Below are 15887 nucleotides of genomic sequence, written 5' to 3' on the forward strand. Positions count from 1 at the left end.
ATGTTGTGGTCAAAATAAATTAATTAATTAAAATAAAATTGGGGAGGGGTAGCAGCCACAAAGGCAAGCCAAGAAGATAGATGAGGAAAATAAAGCATTCAGACTGATACAGAAAAAGCAGAAGAAACTTGAGGAGCTAAAAGCTAAGGGCCCCCTGGTCGCAGGTGGAATTTAGAAATCTGGGAAAAAGTAGTGTCTGAGGCAATGATGATCCTTAATCCCATGCACGTTTAAACATCTGGATTCCCTGCCATAACATCTGTCACCACCTAGAATGAAGGGGCTTCCCTGGTGGCTCAGATGGTAAAGAATCTGCCTGCAATACAGAAGGCCAAGGTTTGATCCCTGGGTCAGAAAGATTCCCTGGAGAAGGGGATGGCTACCCACTCCAATATTCTTGCCTGAAAAACTCCATGGACAGAGGAGCCTGGCAGGTTACAGTCTATGGGGTTGCAGAGTTGGACACGACTGAGCGACTAATACACACATAGCTAGGATGAAGTGTTGTCTTGGAACCTATTGTACCTTTAAGAGAATAGTCTTGTTAAAAATAAATAAATCATACAGTGGCTCACCTTCTCTTTAGTTCTTCTCCGTTTTTTCTGCTTTAGCTGTGAGATCATAGTAAACCTAGCCCAGATTCCTGCCAAAGTGTGTTCTAAAGTCTTTGTTCTGTCCTGATTTCTGTACCACCTGAAATTAAACCAACTCATTTAAAAAAAAAAAAAAAGAATGAAGAGGAGGACTTCCCTGCTGGTCCAAGTGGTTAAGAATCCACCTTCCAATGCAGGGGACGTGGAGTTTAATCCTCGGTGAGGAAACTAAGATTCCACATGCCCCAGGGCAACTGAGCCTGCCCTGCTGAGCACTGCTCCCCTCCCCACCCCCTCCCCTCTCAAGAGCCGGTGTGCCCCAACAAAAGAAGTCCGAATGCCATGAGGAAGACCCAGCACGGCCAGAATAAATAAAAGGATGTATCTCAAAATTTCTTATATATATATAAAAATAATGAGGCCAGGGTAGTGAGGTGGGATCAGTTTGGCGTGTTCAGAAGCTGAAAGGCAAAGGAGAAGAGGACAGAAGATGAGATCCAGGCAGGAAGGGGCTTTGGGCTGAACCCCAGGCCGAGCTGTCTGGACTTAGTTCTGAGCGCCACAGAAAGCCACGGAAGAGCTTTGAGCAGCACAGTGAAGGGATGCAATTAAATGACCTGCCCAAGTCACATGGCAGCAATCGGCAGAGCTGACTGCAGCTGGAGCTCGCAGAGCCAACGGCTGGCTCCTGCCAAAGACACGAGCTGAAAAGCCCAGGGGACGCTTTAGTTTACAAACACTCAAGACAGACCTGAACAGGCAGGGCTCACTCCTGCCCTCATCAGAATGCCCAGTGCCTTTGTCCAGGGCTGGTCCTTAGTGAGGGGTCTGACTGTGCCTTAAACTTTCCTAATTACTCCTTCAAGATCGCAGCTGCCCAGAGGAAAATGCTAAGATGTTACTAATGCAGTTTAGAAATGTACTTAAACCACTGGATATTGAGTGTCACTCAGCTGTTTCCTACTCTTTGCGACCCCATACAGGCCATGGAATTCTCCAAGCCAGAATACTGGAGTGGGTAACCTTTCCCTTCTCCAGGGGATCTTCTCAGCCTAGGGATCAAACCTAGGTCTCCTGCATTGCAGGTGGATTTTTTACCAGCTGAGCCACAAGGGAAGCTCAAGCCCCTGGATAAGCCAGGGCCTAATCAAGGGATCATAGTGTTTTTAACAGTAGCTCTTCCCAGAGCTGGAGAAGGATTTTCTCCTTTTACCCTGAATTATTCTAAATGGAGGAATCCTATGGAAACTGAAAATACAAGAAATTTGTTTTTCTTTTGCAATCTCTGAAGAGATAACAGAAAAGATGAAGACCACATCAGTCAGTATTTTCGAGGACTTTTGCTGGCCTGGATAATACTAGACATTTTTTTTTCATATTTTATAAATAAATGATAAGTTGGCGCTTGTGTTTTGTTTGTTTTTAGACACCATTTACTTTCCCCCCAAATCTAAGGTAACAACTAGAATAGTTTGTGTTCACTTTCAAGATAATTTTAGAAGATATTGATATATACACTAAACAGGTAGACGTATATTAAAAATCCTTTCGGGATGCGTTTATCGTTTACTAAATGGAGTAAAGTAACAAGCCAGCAACTTCACAAGAGTTTTCCTTTCTTAGCGGCTAACATTCTGGGACAGGAGAGTGTATTTTCAAAGATGAGGACGAATTTGAAGGGACTTAAATGTGCATTAAGCCTCTTTTTTTTTGGCTTGCGGCATCTTAGTTCCCCCACTGGGGACTGAATTTCCGCCCCGCAGTGAAAGCGGAGTCTTAACCACTGGACAGCCAGAGAGTTCCCCTAAGCACCCCCCCCCCCCTATTTTTTTCCTGCAAAGTAATTTGAACTAATAAAAGTCAAAAGGAATCCTGCCCGGATTGTAAGCCTCAAGGGGGCAGCACTAGTGTCTGTATTCAGCAGTGGGTCCCTGAGGTCAGGGACCATGCCTGGACGCACTCAGGGAAGCAAATTTTTCCCGAATGAATGACGCGCGCGCGAGGTGGGCCAGGAGCACGGATATTAGCCAGAGCCCATCCCTGGGCGGCGAGTTAGGGGTGGAGGAGGCCAAAAGCTAGTGTTGATCTTGTCTCACTTGCCTTGCTGCTGGAACGCTGTTTCTGGTGGTTGGGTCAACTCGATTTCTGCTTTTCTGACAGATTTCCAGGGAAGGTGTGCACCTGAGTCGGGCGCCTGGAAGTTACTGTCAGCAGCGATCACCGAGTCTGGCCTCTGCGCTCCCGGCCAGTTCCCCGAGGTTCTCACCCAGGCTCCAGGCACGGAGACCACCACGTGGGATCGTTACCCGAGGAGGCCACGTCCTTCCTGCAGCTCTGCCCCATCGCGTCCGGACGGGGCCCGCTGCTCCCGGTCGCAGGGCTCGGACCTGGCCTAGTCAGCGAGGGCGGCAGCGCTCGGCGCGCGGGTCGGTCCTGGAGGCGGGGCCGGGGCGGCGGGGCCGGGTGGGGGCGTGGCGGCCCGGCCGAGGTGGAGGGGTGCGGGACACACCTCCGCCCCACCGCCCGGCCACGCCCAGGGGCGGGGCCTCCTTTCCACGTCCGGGGTGGGTTTTCATAGTCCCGCCCCGGGTGAGGTTCACGGCCCCGCCCCGGGTGGGGGCGCGACAACCCCCGCCCACCCGCGAGGTGCGGGGAGTTAGCCTCGCGGGGCGCCAGGTGCGCGGTGCCAGTAAACATCGCAGGACCGGGGGCTCTGCCCGGCCGTTCCCCAGGCCTTCCGTCCATCCTCACTTGTGCCAGGCGCTAGGCGCGGAGCAGAGAAGGGATACCGCCCGCCGTCCTGTGAGATCCACACTAGACAGTTAAATGAACGAAGTCCAGCTGCTGGCAAGTGCAGGAGACTAGACCCGACCCGGGGAACCAGAGCGAGAGCAGCGTCGGCCACTGAGAACGTGGCCCAGCACCCCCCAAACAGGAGACGCCCTGAACGCCCAGCTGGACATCGCGGACTCCCCAGAGGGAGGCGCCCGTCCCGCTGGGGCCAAGGACGTGACCCAAAAAGGCCCTCTAGAGCAAAGGGAAAGGCTTGACTTTGGAGTTGGACTCAAGGCTGTTGGTGAGGCCTCTTGCTCTCCTGGGAGCCCCACTTAGTCACTGATAAAGAGGGGACACAAGCCACCCCTAAAGATTCTTGGGAGAGTTTTAGGTGGCAATGTCCACCTGTGACCTCTCTTCCCCAACACATTGTCCTGCTCTGTTTTCTTCTTAGTACCTGTGGTTTGCTCCTGTGCCCTGGCACGTAAACCCCCTGAAATCTGGAACTGTCCCTCACATTTAGCTCAGTATCCTCAACACACACAGCAGGCCTTTGGCAAATATTTGCTGCATGAATGAAATGCCGACCAAAGAACCACACACATAGCAGGCTTTTTTTTCTGGCCATACCTGGAGATAAGGGGAACCTCCCAGACTAAGGCTTGAACCTGCCCCACCTGCAGTGGAAGCACATGGTCTTAACCACTGGACGGCCACGGAAACCCCAGCAGGCATTTTTAAATGGCAGCTCTTGTCCCCCACCAAACATACAGGCTGACAGACCCTCAAGGGGCACAGAGCCAGTCCTGACTAGGTGGGGCTCAGCTCTTACTTGGAGGGGTAGTTAGACTCTCAAATGCAGGCCAGGGTTGGAATCCTAACTGGTTGCTTTGTCTATTTCCCTGGCCCCGCCCTTTCCCCACCCCACTCCCAAACTGGGAGGTTAAGGGTTAACTCAAGGAAGCCCCCCTCACCACCTGGATGGGATTGGGGCAGGGAACTTCCTGTTCCATTTTCCCGGAGTCCTTCTCCAGGTTGGCTGAGGCTGACTCTGGCCCTAGGGGCCCTCAGAGAACACCCCCACAAGTGGTGAGTTGCAGGGAGGCCTGGGGTGCAGGCTGCCAAGGACAGATTTAAGGGGTTCCTTGTAGCTTGGAGAGAGAAAGGGGGCTCCAGGCCTCTGGAGGGGTGGTGGGGTGAGGCATTAGAGTGCTGGAAGAGTCTTGGGAGGATGTGGTTGGTCTGTGCTGGGGAGCCCAGTGCTGGGGAGTCCAGGGTTGGGAAGACCGGGGGGCCTGTGTCAGTGGGGGCATTTGGGAGGGTCGCAGGACTTCCTGTGACGTGGGCTTGCTATGCCTTCTGGGGAGCGGAAGGCAGGCTCCACGTTCCCTCAGGTGGACTGACCGGGCTCCTCGCCTCAGCTCAGCACTAGAGGGGAGCACAGCCAATAAAGACTAGCGATCCAGGGAGCAAGGGAAAGTTTCTGGCCATGGACTCCGGCTCTGGGCACCCCCATTGTCTGGGTGGGTCTTGTGACTGCACCTCCACCCGAGCTGGTCTACCTTAAGCCTCTCTGCCACTCTAGGCTCCAAGTTAAGTTGGTCAAATACCAGAGGATGGCTGAAGAGCCCCACACCCCGCCTCCAGCAACCCAGCTCACCCCCCACAGATGCGCATAGTCACAGAGCTTTTGTCCTGCAGACTTGGGGGCGGGAGAGACTCTTCAGGCCAAAGTCCCTTGAATTCCATCTCTTTCAAACCTTTTGGTGAGACCTCACCTGAAGCTTGTGGCGTCCCAGGAGTTAAGCCCTGAGGGTTGGAAATTTGAATGCCCTTAATTTTTCAGATTTGTGCTGTAATATTCTGATTAAGGCTAGGCAGATTGCACACGGCGGGAGGGGAATTGGGTCCTTTTCTGTTTCTAAGCTTTTGCACCGTAAGATCAGTGTTCTCTTCTTAAAGCAAATCTTCTCTTCCCCTGCTGTGACCTTGAGCAAGTCACCCATCCTCTCGGAGCATGTTCTTCGCTCCTGTCGAATGGAGAAATTATAGTTTACCCTTGGGATGGAGTGAGATGAAGCGACCCTAAGCAGAGAACCCATGCGGAGAAGCTCTCGGTACACGCCATCTGTTAATACTGCGTTCCTGATCACATGTGATGGGTGCTCTATCACTTTTTTGCTCATGCTACCAAAACATAAGAAAACAAAAACCCATTTTCTTGAAAGGTAAAGACCTCTTCTGCCCCAGACATGTTTGCATGCCTTCCTAATAATTACAACTGCAAGGTAGATAGGTGGGCGGTGTATGTGGCATCCCAGAAAAGAGGTGTCAATGAGTGGAAGGAACCCTGTGTGCCAACGTGCAGGAAAGAACGGAGGTTGAACAAGGCTCTGGGGGAGAGGATGGAAGTGGGGAAAGCTGGGAGATTCTGGAGTGGTTGAGGGAGCCTGGAGAGTGGCAGGAAGGAGTGGGTAAGATGAGGGAGAGGAAGGGAAGCTGGGAAGATGCTGGAGGGGGTGGAGGGAGGCTGAGGCTTGGGGGCTGGTCAGGTGGCCAGGACACGGGCCTGGGTCTGTGCTTTAGCATCACGACCCTCTCCTCTGAGCTGGGAAGTGCTAGGCTCAGTTTCCTGTGCTCTTTAACCACATTCAGCCCCTACTCATCCCACCAGAAAAGGAGGTTCAGAGATCCCTCAGCCCCTAATGAAGAAGGCTTAAACTATTAAAGCTCTTGGCCAGGCAGACCTCTCTCTGTCTCCATCACCAAGGCTGGGTTGCCTTCTTGAAAGAATGTCTGTACCTCTGTGTCTAGGTGTCCTGGGCTGTAACATGGTCATGATAGGATGAGCTGTTAGCCATGGTTGTTTGTGTTTTTACTCAATGAGAACAGCCAGCACTTAGACGTGTGCCCAGCGTGTACTGTCTGCAGGTGGGGGCACCACTCTGCTGCCTTTACCTGGTGGGAAGTGATGCAAGAGGGCTTCTGCCCAACTCTCTGCCTTGGATGTTCATGTGAGGGTAGGGGAACAGGAAAAGGCTCTTTCGCAGCCCTGAGGCTGGAGAACAGGGAGGGCAGAGAGATGTTGGAACTTGGGTTTCCATATCCATAAAGTAATCCCTGCCTGGATTGAAATATAAAAGTGACTCAGGAGTTCCAGGGTGGTCCAGTGACTTAGGATTCCACGTTTTCACTGCCAAGGGCGCAGGTTCAATCCCTGGTCAGGAAACTAGGCTCCTGCAAGCCACATGGCTGAGCCAAAACATAAAATAAAAGTGCCTCAAAGCTCTGGAACAAAAGAACAAGCTTGTTTGGAAGTGTAAGCCTCCTTGGCTGCGTTGTGCTGAAGGACTGAACTGAGTCCTCTGGGGGTGGGGCTGAACTTGGGTCAGCTCCCCCTAGGTAGGTCTCCACTAGCCCCAAAGGAAGGAAGAGTCTTACAGAACCAGTGCCCCCTGTTGCCAAGTTAGAAGCACTTTTTTTTGTTGTTAGCTAGACTCACAGGGGTGTTGTGATGGATACTTCCCAGTGGACAAAGGAAGAATCCAGGATTTAAAAAAAAAACTAGGGAAGAAAGGGAAATGTCTGTGTCTTCCACTCATCACCCAGCTCCCCAGGCTGCACCCACTGGATGCCTCTCTGCTTTGGCCTGCCTCGGGGACACATGTGTCACAAACCTCTGCGGGCAGTCAGCTTAGTCTCTCATGTGGAAACCCACCCACCAACCCCATCTCCCTGGCTCATCCTGGCCTGTCTCCCGGGATGGAACCCAGGGAAGGAGACTGGGACACTAGGTGGGAGCTCAGCCCTGCCCTGGTCAGCTGGGTGACCTTGGCCTTGACCACTGAGAGCCACCTCCAGCACCAGAAAGTGAGAATCAGGACGTCTGGTTAAGGAGTGATCATATATATGAACTACACCCACCGCCCACCCTTTTATCTTTAAAATTCTCAAACTTCCAGAGAAGTTGAAAGAGCAATGCAATGAACATCCATACACCCACCTCCCGGATTAGACAATTGCTATAATTTTGCCACTTTTGCCTTGTTGATCCATAAGTGTGGCTGAAACCTCATGCCTCTTCACTTCCAAATCCTCAACAATTTCTAAGAATGAAGACACTTCCAACATAGCGCAAGGCTGGAATCCCATCTCAAAAGTTGCTAGTCTTTTCCCTTATCCCCCAGGGCTCCACCAGATTCAGACTTCCCCAACTATTTCCCCAAAGCTATTTCCCCAGAATAACTTTTAGCACCACCACCCCCTTTCTTAAAGGTCAGGATCCAGTCAAGGTTCACACATTTCCTTACATCAGCTGTTAGTCTTCTCTACAGCAATGTGCCTACAGGCACTTATTTTTTTATAACAGACTTAGAAGAACTTGGACCAGTTGTTTCTGGGCATGTCCGGTCTTTTGGACCTGTTTGGTCGTTTACTCAATGGATCATTTGACTTGTTTGTTTTATAATTGTTTTTAAAATATTTTATTTATTTATTTTTGGCTGTGTTGGGTCTTAGTAGCGGCACATGGGCTCAGTAGTTGCTGAGCGCAAGCTTCTGTCTAGCTGTAGAGCCGGGACTTAGTTGCTGTGTGGCCTGTGGGCTCTTAGTTCCTAGACCAGGGAAGGCCCTGTTTTATAAATGTGACATGTAACATTGAGTAACTTTTAAACAGCATTTCATTTATATATTATAATATGACTGATGTAGTAATGTGTATCATATTACATAATGTATTACAGTATAACATTATTATCTGTATTTGCTATCGAAAGGTTGTTGCTGAACGATAAGATGCCGGGATTTTTGGCCTCCGGAGGAGACGAATTTAATCCGGGGCCATAGATGAGATGCAATAATAATAGCTCTCAAATAAGTTTGAGAATAGTTAGCTTCAGGTGAAACCAGGTATCATGGCAACAGAGCATTTTAAGAGAAACCTCCTTTTAAATTTGTATAGAGAAGGAAAAAAAAATATCGCCAGTTTGTTTCCTCCTGCTGCTTAAGAGAGATAAAAATGTTTGACACTTGCAGCCTATTTCCTCTGTTTGGAGACCCCTGGCCTTCCTGCCTGTTACCCTCTCACTATACTATGCATTAGATCACTATGGCTTATTTACTACACGTTACAAGTTTGTGCCTTTATTTATTTATTTATTTTTTTCTCCTCCTCCGTCCCCAAGTTTGTACCTTTGAACACTATCCCACTTAGCCTTTCCGCCAACTTGTTCTTATTCCCTGCAATGCCCTTTAACCGGAAGTTGGGTCTAAAGGCTGGATTGGATTGTGACGGAACATTTTTGGCAAGGACTCCCTCTTCAGTGGTGCCAGGTACTCCCTGTGGCACCATATCAAGAGGCAGGGACAGCCAGACTGTCCTGTTTCGGGGTTGCCAACTTTGGTCCCTGGGGCAAACCGAGGTAAAGTTCTAAGTGCTTCAGGAAGGAACGGATAGTACTGAACAATTCGATTTCTCTGCCTTGTTTGGTCAGGCTGAGGCACTACCTGTGACCCGTTCGAGAAGAGATTCCTCTGGAGACCACACCTGCAGGCACCCCTTAACACCCCGGGTGTGGGAGCTGGGAGGGAGAGACTTGAACACGAGAGCAACCGTGGTGAGGAGTCCCCAAGGTGAAGGATGCTTGCAGAACCCGGCCCAGCTGCGGGGGAGCCGGAGCAGCTCGGAGCAGTCAAGCTGGAGGAAGAGGAGGAGGCTGCCATCCAGGAGGACCCCGGGCGGCCAGAGGCCAGGCCCCGGCCCGAGGTGGCTCATCAGCTCTTCAGGTGCTTCCAGTACCAGGAGGACATGGGGCCGAGGGCGTCCCTGAGCCGGCTCCGGGAGCTCTGTAACCACTGGCTGCGGCCGGCTCTGCACACCAAGAAGCAGATCCTGGAGCTGCTGGTGCTGGAGCAGTTCCTGAGTGTGCTGCCCCCACACCTCCTGGCCCGGCTGCAGGGCCAGCCGCTCAGGGATGGTGAAGAGGTGGTACTGCTGCTAGAGGGTGTCCGGAGGGAGTCTAGCAACGTGGGGCCGCTGGTAAGAGGGGCTGCCCGGTGGGCTGGACAGCAGGCGGAAAGGCGGGGACTTTATCACCCTGTTAAGAAATCACTGAGCTGAGAACTTTGCTGGTGGTCCAGTGGTTAAGACTCTGTGCTTCCACAGCAGGGAGTTCGATCCCTGGTTGGGGGACCAAGGTCCCACTTGTCTTCCTCTGCCAGTTCCTTCTTGACCTCCTAACTCCCTCCCTCTCTGTCTGACCATCACCTTTACACTGTGCCACTGCCCTTGGGAGTTAGTAGGACATGGATTACTGTCCTGCCTGTGCCCTGACATGGTGTGTTCTGAACAGGATTTCAGTTTTAATGCTGGCAAGAATTGTCCCCATGCAGACAGCACCTTGGAGGAACAGGGGGGCTCTTTCCAAGTCTCCAGCCACAGTCCCAAGAAGGAAGCGCCCTCAGAAGGGTCTCCAGCCCTGGAGCCATCGCAGGCACTCCCACCGTCCCAGTTGGGGCCCTCCAAGCCTGCTGAGATGGGGGACTGGAGACGTTCCCTGAGTTCAAGGCAGCCACTGAGCCCAGGTCCCAAGAGGACTTTGCAGGCCCTGCAAGAGAGCGGTGAGGAGCGGGGGCCCTAGGGAGATGGAGGCCTGGGGTGCAGGGGCAGCTGCGGGGCCAGGTGGCTGGGGGCAGGGAGGGAAAGGGGGGGGGGGCCTCCCTAGCTGATGGGAATGGCGGAGCGTCCCAGGGCCCTGGCCACGGGTGCACAACCCCGAGGCCACATGGCGGTAGAACTGCCTTCTCACAGCTCTCTCTCTCTCTCCCTCACTGCCGTCAGCCCTCCAGGGCCCCGAGCTGTGGCCGGAGGAGAACTCGGGAGACCAGGAGCTGGCAGCAGTGCTGGTGAGCTGGATGGGTCCCCTCACTCCAGGTCTGTCTCATGGCCTGGAACGTTCTCCAACTCCGTGGTTTCAGCACACCCCTGTCTTCCTTAATTTAAACCTGGAGAGCCCTTCATCGCTCTTAGGTCCCCGAGCCCTGTTCCTCACTCACTGACAATCTCTGCCATCCCTTTGTCACAGGAGTCCCTGACCTTTGAAGACGTCCCAGCAAAGAAGGCTTGGCCTGTGCATCCTCTGGGTGAGACAGCTTTTTCCTGGGTTTATGACCACTGAAGGCTTTTTTGTATGTCCAAGGTGGCCCCTGACTTTTTGGCCTCTTTGGCTAAAAATGAGCTATTTTGATGAGGTGATATATATTGATATAGATCTATATTGATATGTCTGTATCTATATAGATATAATTTTAAGGCTCTTTGCATCTAAGCATCAACCCCCCCAACTCTGAACTTTTAAAATAAGTGGTCAGGAATTCCCTGGTGGTCCAGTGGTTTGGACTCCAGGCTTTCACTGCCACGGGCCCTGCTTCAATTCCCTGTCAAGGAACTAAGATCCCCCAAGCTATTTGACATGGCCAAGAAAAAAAAAGGTGGTCATGGCAAATACTATATGGTATTACTTATATGTGGAATCTAAACTATGACACATATCAACTGATCTATGAAATACACAGAGAGAGAGAAGTCTCGTGGTTGCCAAGGGGGAGGGAGGAGTAGATTGCAAGTTTGGGATTAGCAGATACAAATTATTACATATATTAATAGAATGGAGAAACAGCAATGTCCTACTGGATCTCCTGTAATAAAACATAAGAGAAAAGAATATATATATATATAACTGAACGAGTTTGCTGTACAACAGAAATTAACACAACATGGTAAATCAACTATACTTCAATAAAATTAATTACAACAGCTAAAGTTAAATAAAATAAGGGACCTCTCTGGTGGTCTGCTGGCTAAGACTCTGCACTCCCAATACAGAGGGCCTGGGTCAGGGAACTAGATCCCACAAGGTGGCAACTATTAATAAGAGTTCATGTGCTGCAATGAAGATTCCCTGTGTCACAATTAAGACCCCACACAGCCAAATACATAAATAAATATTTTAATTAATTAAATAAAATCAGTGGTCATGTGAAGGCTTACTAACCGATATGGGTCTCCATTTGGGAGAATGACACAGTGGTATGGTTGCCTGACATTATAAACAGGCCTAAAGGACCAGAATTATACACCTTACAACTGGTAAACTGTATGTTATTTGGTTTTTTACCCACCCTCTGCCCACCTACAAACTTTGCAGAATTCTGGGTTTCTTTGCACTTCCCGGCACTGAGGTTCTAGAGATTCCCAGAAGGCCCTCTGAGAACGCCTGACCTGTCCTGTTTTCTGTTTCTTTTTTTAGGAACTGGAGGCAGAACCCTGGAAGAGGAGTTTAAGGCAGAAGAGCCGAAAGGGGTGTCTTGGCCCTCGACCGCCTCAGCAAACGCTCAGGCAGAGAGCCCCAGGGTGGCAGAAGAGCCCCACGCCCAGTCGCTAGGGTCTGGCCCCGAGACGAGCGGCCCCGGAGGAGAAATGTCCCCTCCCGGCAGGAGTGACGTTCTCAAGGTCAAAGTAGCCGAAGGCGTCCCCAAGTCGGAGCCGGAGGTCAAGTTCATCTGCACAGACTGTGGCGTCAGCTTCCCGCAGTTGGCCCGCCTGGAGGCGCACCAGCTGCACTCACACCCGGGCGCGCGGTCCTTTCTGTGTCTGTGCTGCGGGAAGGGCTTCGGCCGCAGCTCCATCCTCAAGCTGCACATGCGCACGCACACGGACGAGCGGCCGCACACCTGCCACTTGTGCGGCCACCGCTTCCGCCAGAGCTCACACCTGAACAAACACCTGCAGACGCACTCCTCCGAGCCCGCCTTCCTGTGCGCCGAGTGTGGCCAGGGCTTCCAGCGCCGCGCGCGCCTCACGCAGCACCTGCTGGCGCACGCCCAGGACCAGAAGGCCCCCGGCGGCGCCCCGGAGACCAAGCCGCCGGCACCCCCCGAGCTGACCGTGGTGCTGTGCTCCCACTGCGGCCAGACCTTCCAGCGCCGCTCCAGCCTCAAGCGCCACCTGCGGATCCACGCCAAGGACAAGGGCCACCAGTGCTCCGAGTGCTCCGGCAGCCTGCGCCCCGGGCCCGAGCGCCGGCCCTATGTGTGCAGCGAGTGCGGCAAGGCTTTCCGGCGCAGCGAGCACCTGGGGGCCCACTGGCGCGTGCACACGGGCGAGCGGCCCTTCTCTTGCCAGGTGTGCGGCCGCAGCTTCAGTCAGAGCTCCCAGCTGGCCTGTCACCAGCGGGTGCACACGGGCGAGAAGCCCTACGGATGCCCCCACTGCGGGAAGCGCTTCATGCGGCGCGCCGGCCTCGCCCGCCACCTCCTGACCCACGGCGGCCCGAGGCCCCACCACTGTGCCCAGTGTGGCAAGAGCTTCAGCCAGACCCAGGACCTCACCCGCCACCGGCGCAGCCACACCGGCGAGAAGCCCTGCCGCTGCAGTGAGTGCGGCGAGGGCTTCAGCCAGAGCGCCCACCTGGCCCGCCACCAGCGCATCCACACCGGGGAGAAACCCCACGTCTGCGACACCTGCGGGCACCGCTTCCGGAACAGCTCCAACCTGGCCCGCCACCGCCGCAGCCACACGGGCGAGCGGCCCTACAGCTGCGAGCAGTGCGGCCGGAGCTTCCGGCGCAACGCCCACCTGCAGCGGCACCTGGCCACCCACGCCGGGGCGGGGGACGAGGCCGCATCTGGGCCGGCGGAGCCCCCCCAGGAGTGCCCGGAGTGTGGCAAGGTCTTCAGCCGCAGCTGCAACCTGCTGCGGCACATGCTGGTGCACACCGGGGCCCGGCCCTACTCGTGCGCACAGTGCGGCCGCAGCTTCAGCCGCAACTCCCATCTGCTGCGCCACCTGAGAACCCACGCCCGAGAGACTCTGTACTAGCTCCTCCCGCTTCGGCGGGGCCGATCCCGGCGCATCTCCCTGGGCTGCTCCCGGCTGCCGCGCATGCGCCCTGCTCCCACCCCACCCCCACCCCACCCAGTCACCTCCCTCTGGCTCCGCTGACCCTGCATGGTAACTCTTCCCTTGCACAGAAGCATCTCGTCCAGACCTCAGGAATGTATTTTAAAATACCCAAAGTAAAACAGCCTTCTGAACATGGCCCCTCTTTATGTTTTTCTTAAGTGCCACCTGTTACCCTCTCCACTGGGTCTGTGGTGATGCCCTCTGCTTCCCCCACCCCTTCAAGAGTAGGCTGAGTGGGAGCAGATCCAGGGAGAGTTCCTCCCCCTTGAAAAGGCTCACTGTGACTGTGTGTATGTCTGTCAGGGTGTGTGTGTGTGTGTGTGTGTGTGTGTGTGTGTGTGCATTGGGGGGGGCGGGGGGAGAAGACAGCTCTTAGAGCCAACTGTGGGCAAAGCCAACCAGTCTCACCCTGGAGTGATTTCTTCTCTGGAGTCCACCACTAACCCCCATGTTCAGTACAATACCCTCCAGTGTATTTGGCTGTTTAATTAAAATTGAATAAAACTTAAAACCCCAGGTGTTAGATTAATACGGGAAACCTGTTCTTGTGGAAGGTTGGTAACTAATTCAAACAAAATGCTAGCACTTAGCGGGTGATTAATTCAAACTGAAAAACTAAACCTGCCTGCAGGTAAGTTGGGTTGACTGTTGGGGGACCCCTAGCCACGCATAGGGGCTTCCCTTGTAGCTCAACTGGTAAAGAATCTGCCTGCAATGCAGGAGACCCGGGTTGGATTCCTGGCTCAGGAAGACCCTCTGGAGATGGGATAGGCTACCCACTCCAGTATTCTTGGGCTTTCCTGGTGGCTCAGGCGGTGAAGAATCCACCTGCAATGCAGGAGACCTGGGTTTGATCTCCTGGAGGAGAACGTGGCAACCCACTCCATTATTCTTGCCTGGAGAATCTCCATGGACAGAGGGGCTTGGTGGGCTACAGTCCATGGGGTCGCAAAGAGTCAGACATGACTTGAGTGACTAAACACAGAACAGCACAACCACCCATAATCTTTAAAGAGCAAAGCTGCTCTCTCTAAGTTTCCTCACCTTCTTCCTGCCTATCAGGCCCACTTGGTTGGCCTCTTCCTCTGGTGCACAGATTTCAAATCACATGACTTCTGGTAAATTACTGCCCCTCCATCAACCTGACAAGTTCCTTAGCAAATACTTGTGGAAAGGAAGTGAACTCATCAACCAGAGCTCAAGTGGCTGAAGGAGAACCAGTCCCGAATCTGGGGAAAGTGGAGGTGATTCCTGGGCACAGCTGGGAGGGAGAGCTCTGAGCCTGGAGGGGGGGTGCAGCCCTTTGGGGTTGGGAGGAAGACTGGGCTAAAGAGAACCCCTGAAAGCTGCTCTGTGTGTGCCTCCCTGAGGCAGGAAGTCAGGGCTGGGGAGGTGGGGTAGTGTCCTGGGGGAGGGGGATGTGAGCCAGGCTGGCCCTCAGGCCTTGCTCCTGGGCCCCCCAGTCTCTGCCTTGAGGCCCAGGTGAGGGAGACCACAGGCCCAGAGGCCCACTCCCACCCTCCTACCCTGCTTTCCCTCCTGGCCCAGGTTTGGGCGCCCTCCCTTCCCCTCCCCGGCTCCTGGGGCTCTGATCTTGGAAAAAGACCAAAGAGCTACCGAGGCCCCAGCTGGGGTACTGAAGGCCAGGAGAGAGAGGTCAGGAGAAGACAAGAGGGGTCAAAGCCCCTCCCCCGAGCTCCCTGAGCTGTAGGAGTGTGATGGTCCAGTCCTCCCCACCAGTCAGTCCAGGACCAGCGTTCCTGTTGTAGACACGCGTTCCGGGAAACAAACTCACTCAGAAGGACGATGCAGATAGTGGAGTGCAGCTTATTACACCTGCGGGCCCAAGGCAGAGTCTCCTCTTAGCCAAGGACCCCAACCAGTTTTTGTGAAAACCTTATATACCCTAAATGTACGTGCTCAAACCCACCTCCCCAAATTCTCTGAAACTAGTCTGAACAAAGGAAAAGAAAGATACAATCAAAGTTAACCTGTGATTCGTATGCCTTAAACCCATAAGCCTTAAGCCCAGGCAGTTAACAGTGGACAATTATCAATAGGCCTGTGGTCACACCCCAATAAGCATAATAGAATTTACGATTCTATTTGGTTACACAGATAATTAGGGTATTCTTTTAGGTGACTGGAGAGTCTAGGTATGAGTCCTGGGCTGTTCCATGGGGGAGGGGGGGTCTGGCTTTCCAGTTGGTATGTTGATTCCATAGATAGTGGGCACAGCTCAGTCTGGCCCAAGACGGAGTCCTGCTTTCAAGACAGCCTGTTCTGTCTGTTTCCTCCTTCATTCCCAGTTACAGATCAGAGGGTCCAGTGGCTTGTGTTGTTCACCCAGTACCAGGACCCCCACCTGGGTCCATCTGACCCACCACCTCTGCCTGTAGCCATCGGACCCCCAGCCTCCCATCCCCACAGACACTCCATTTCGGTCAACTGACTTTTATTAGGACGTCAGCACTACAGTGGCAGGCAGGTCAGACCTGGTGCAGGAGAATCCAGGCGGGGAGAGTTAGACGGGCTGGGTGGGGCCCTCCCTGAAGGGG

The 15887-nt window shown here is 53.4% G+C and overlaps 1 protein-coding gene across 1 annotated transcript; it reads left to right on the forward strand.

Moving 5' to 3' along the window:
• Window positions 1-9174: 9174 nt before the first annotated feature.
• ZSCAN10 (zinc finger and SCAN domain containing 10) lies at window positions 9175-13354 on the forward strand. The gene is made up of 5 exons (XM_043456317.1): window positions 9175-9405; window positions 9719-9986; window positions 10207-10271; window positions 10451-10508; window positions 11675-13354. The coding sequence occupies exons 1-5, from the start codon at window positions 9175-9177 to the stop codon at window positions 13243-13245; spliced, it is 2193 nt and encodes a 730-aa protein (XP_043312252.1). The 3' UTR covers window positions 13246-13354.
• Window positions 13355-15887: the final 2533 nt, after the last annotated feature.

This window comes from Cervus canadensis, chromosome 32, assembly GCF_019320065.1.
Source record: "Cervus canadensis isolate Bull #8, Minnesota chromosome 32, ASM1932006v1, whole genome shotgun sequence".
In the NCBI taxonomy this organism is placed as follows: Eukaryota; Metazoa; Chordata; class Mammalia; order Artiodactyla; family Cervidae; genus Cervus; species Cervus canadensis.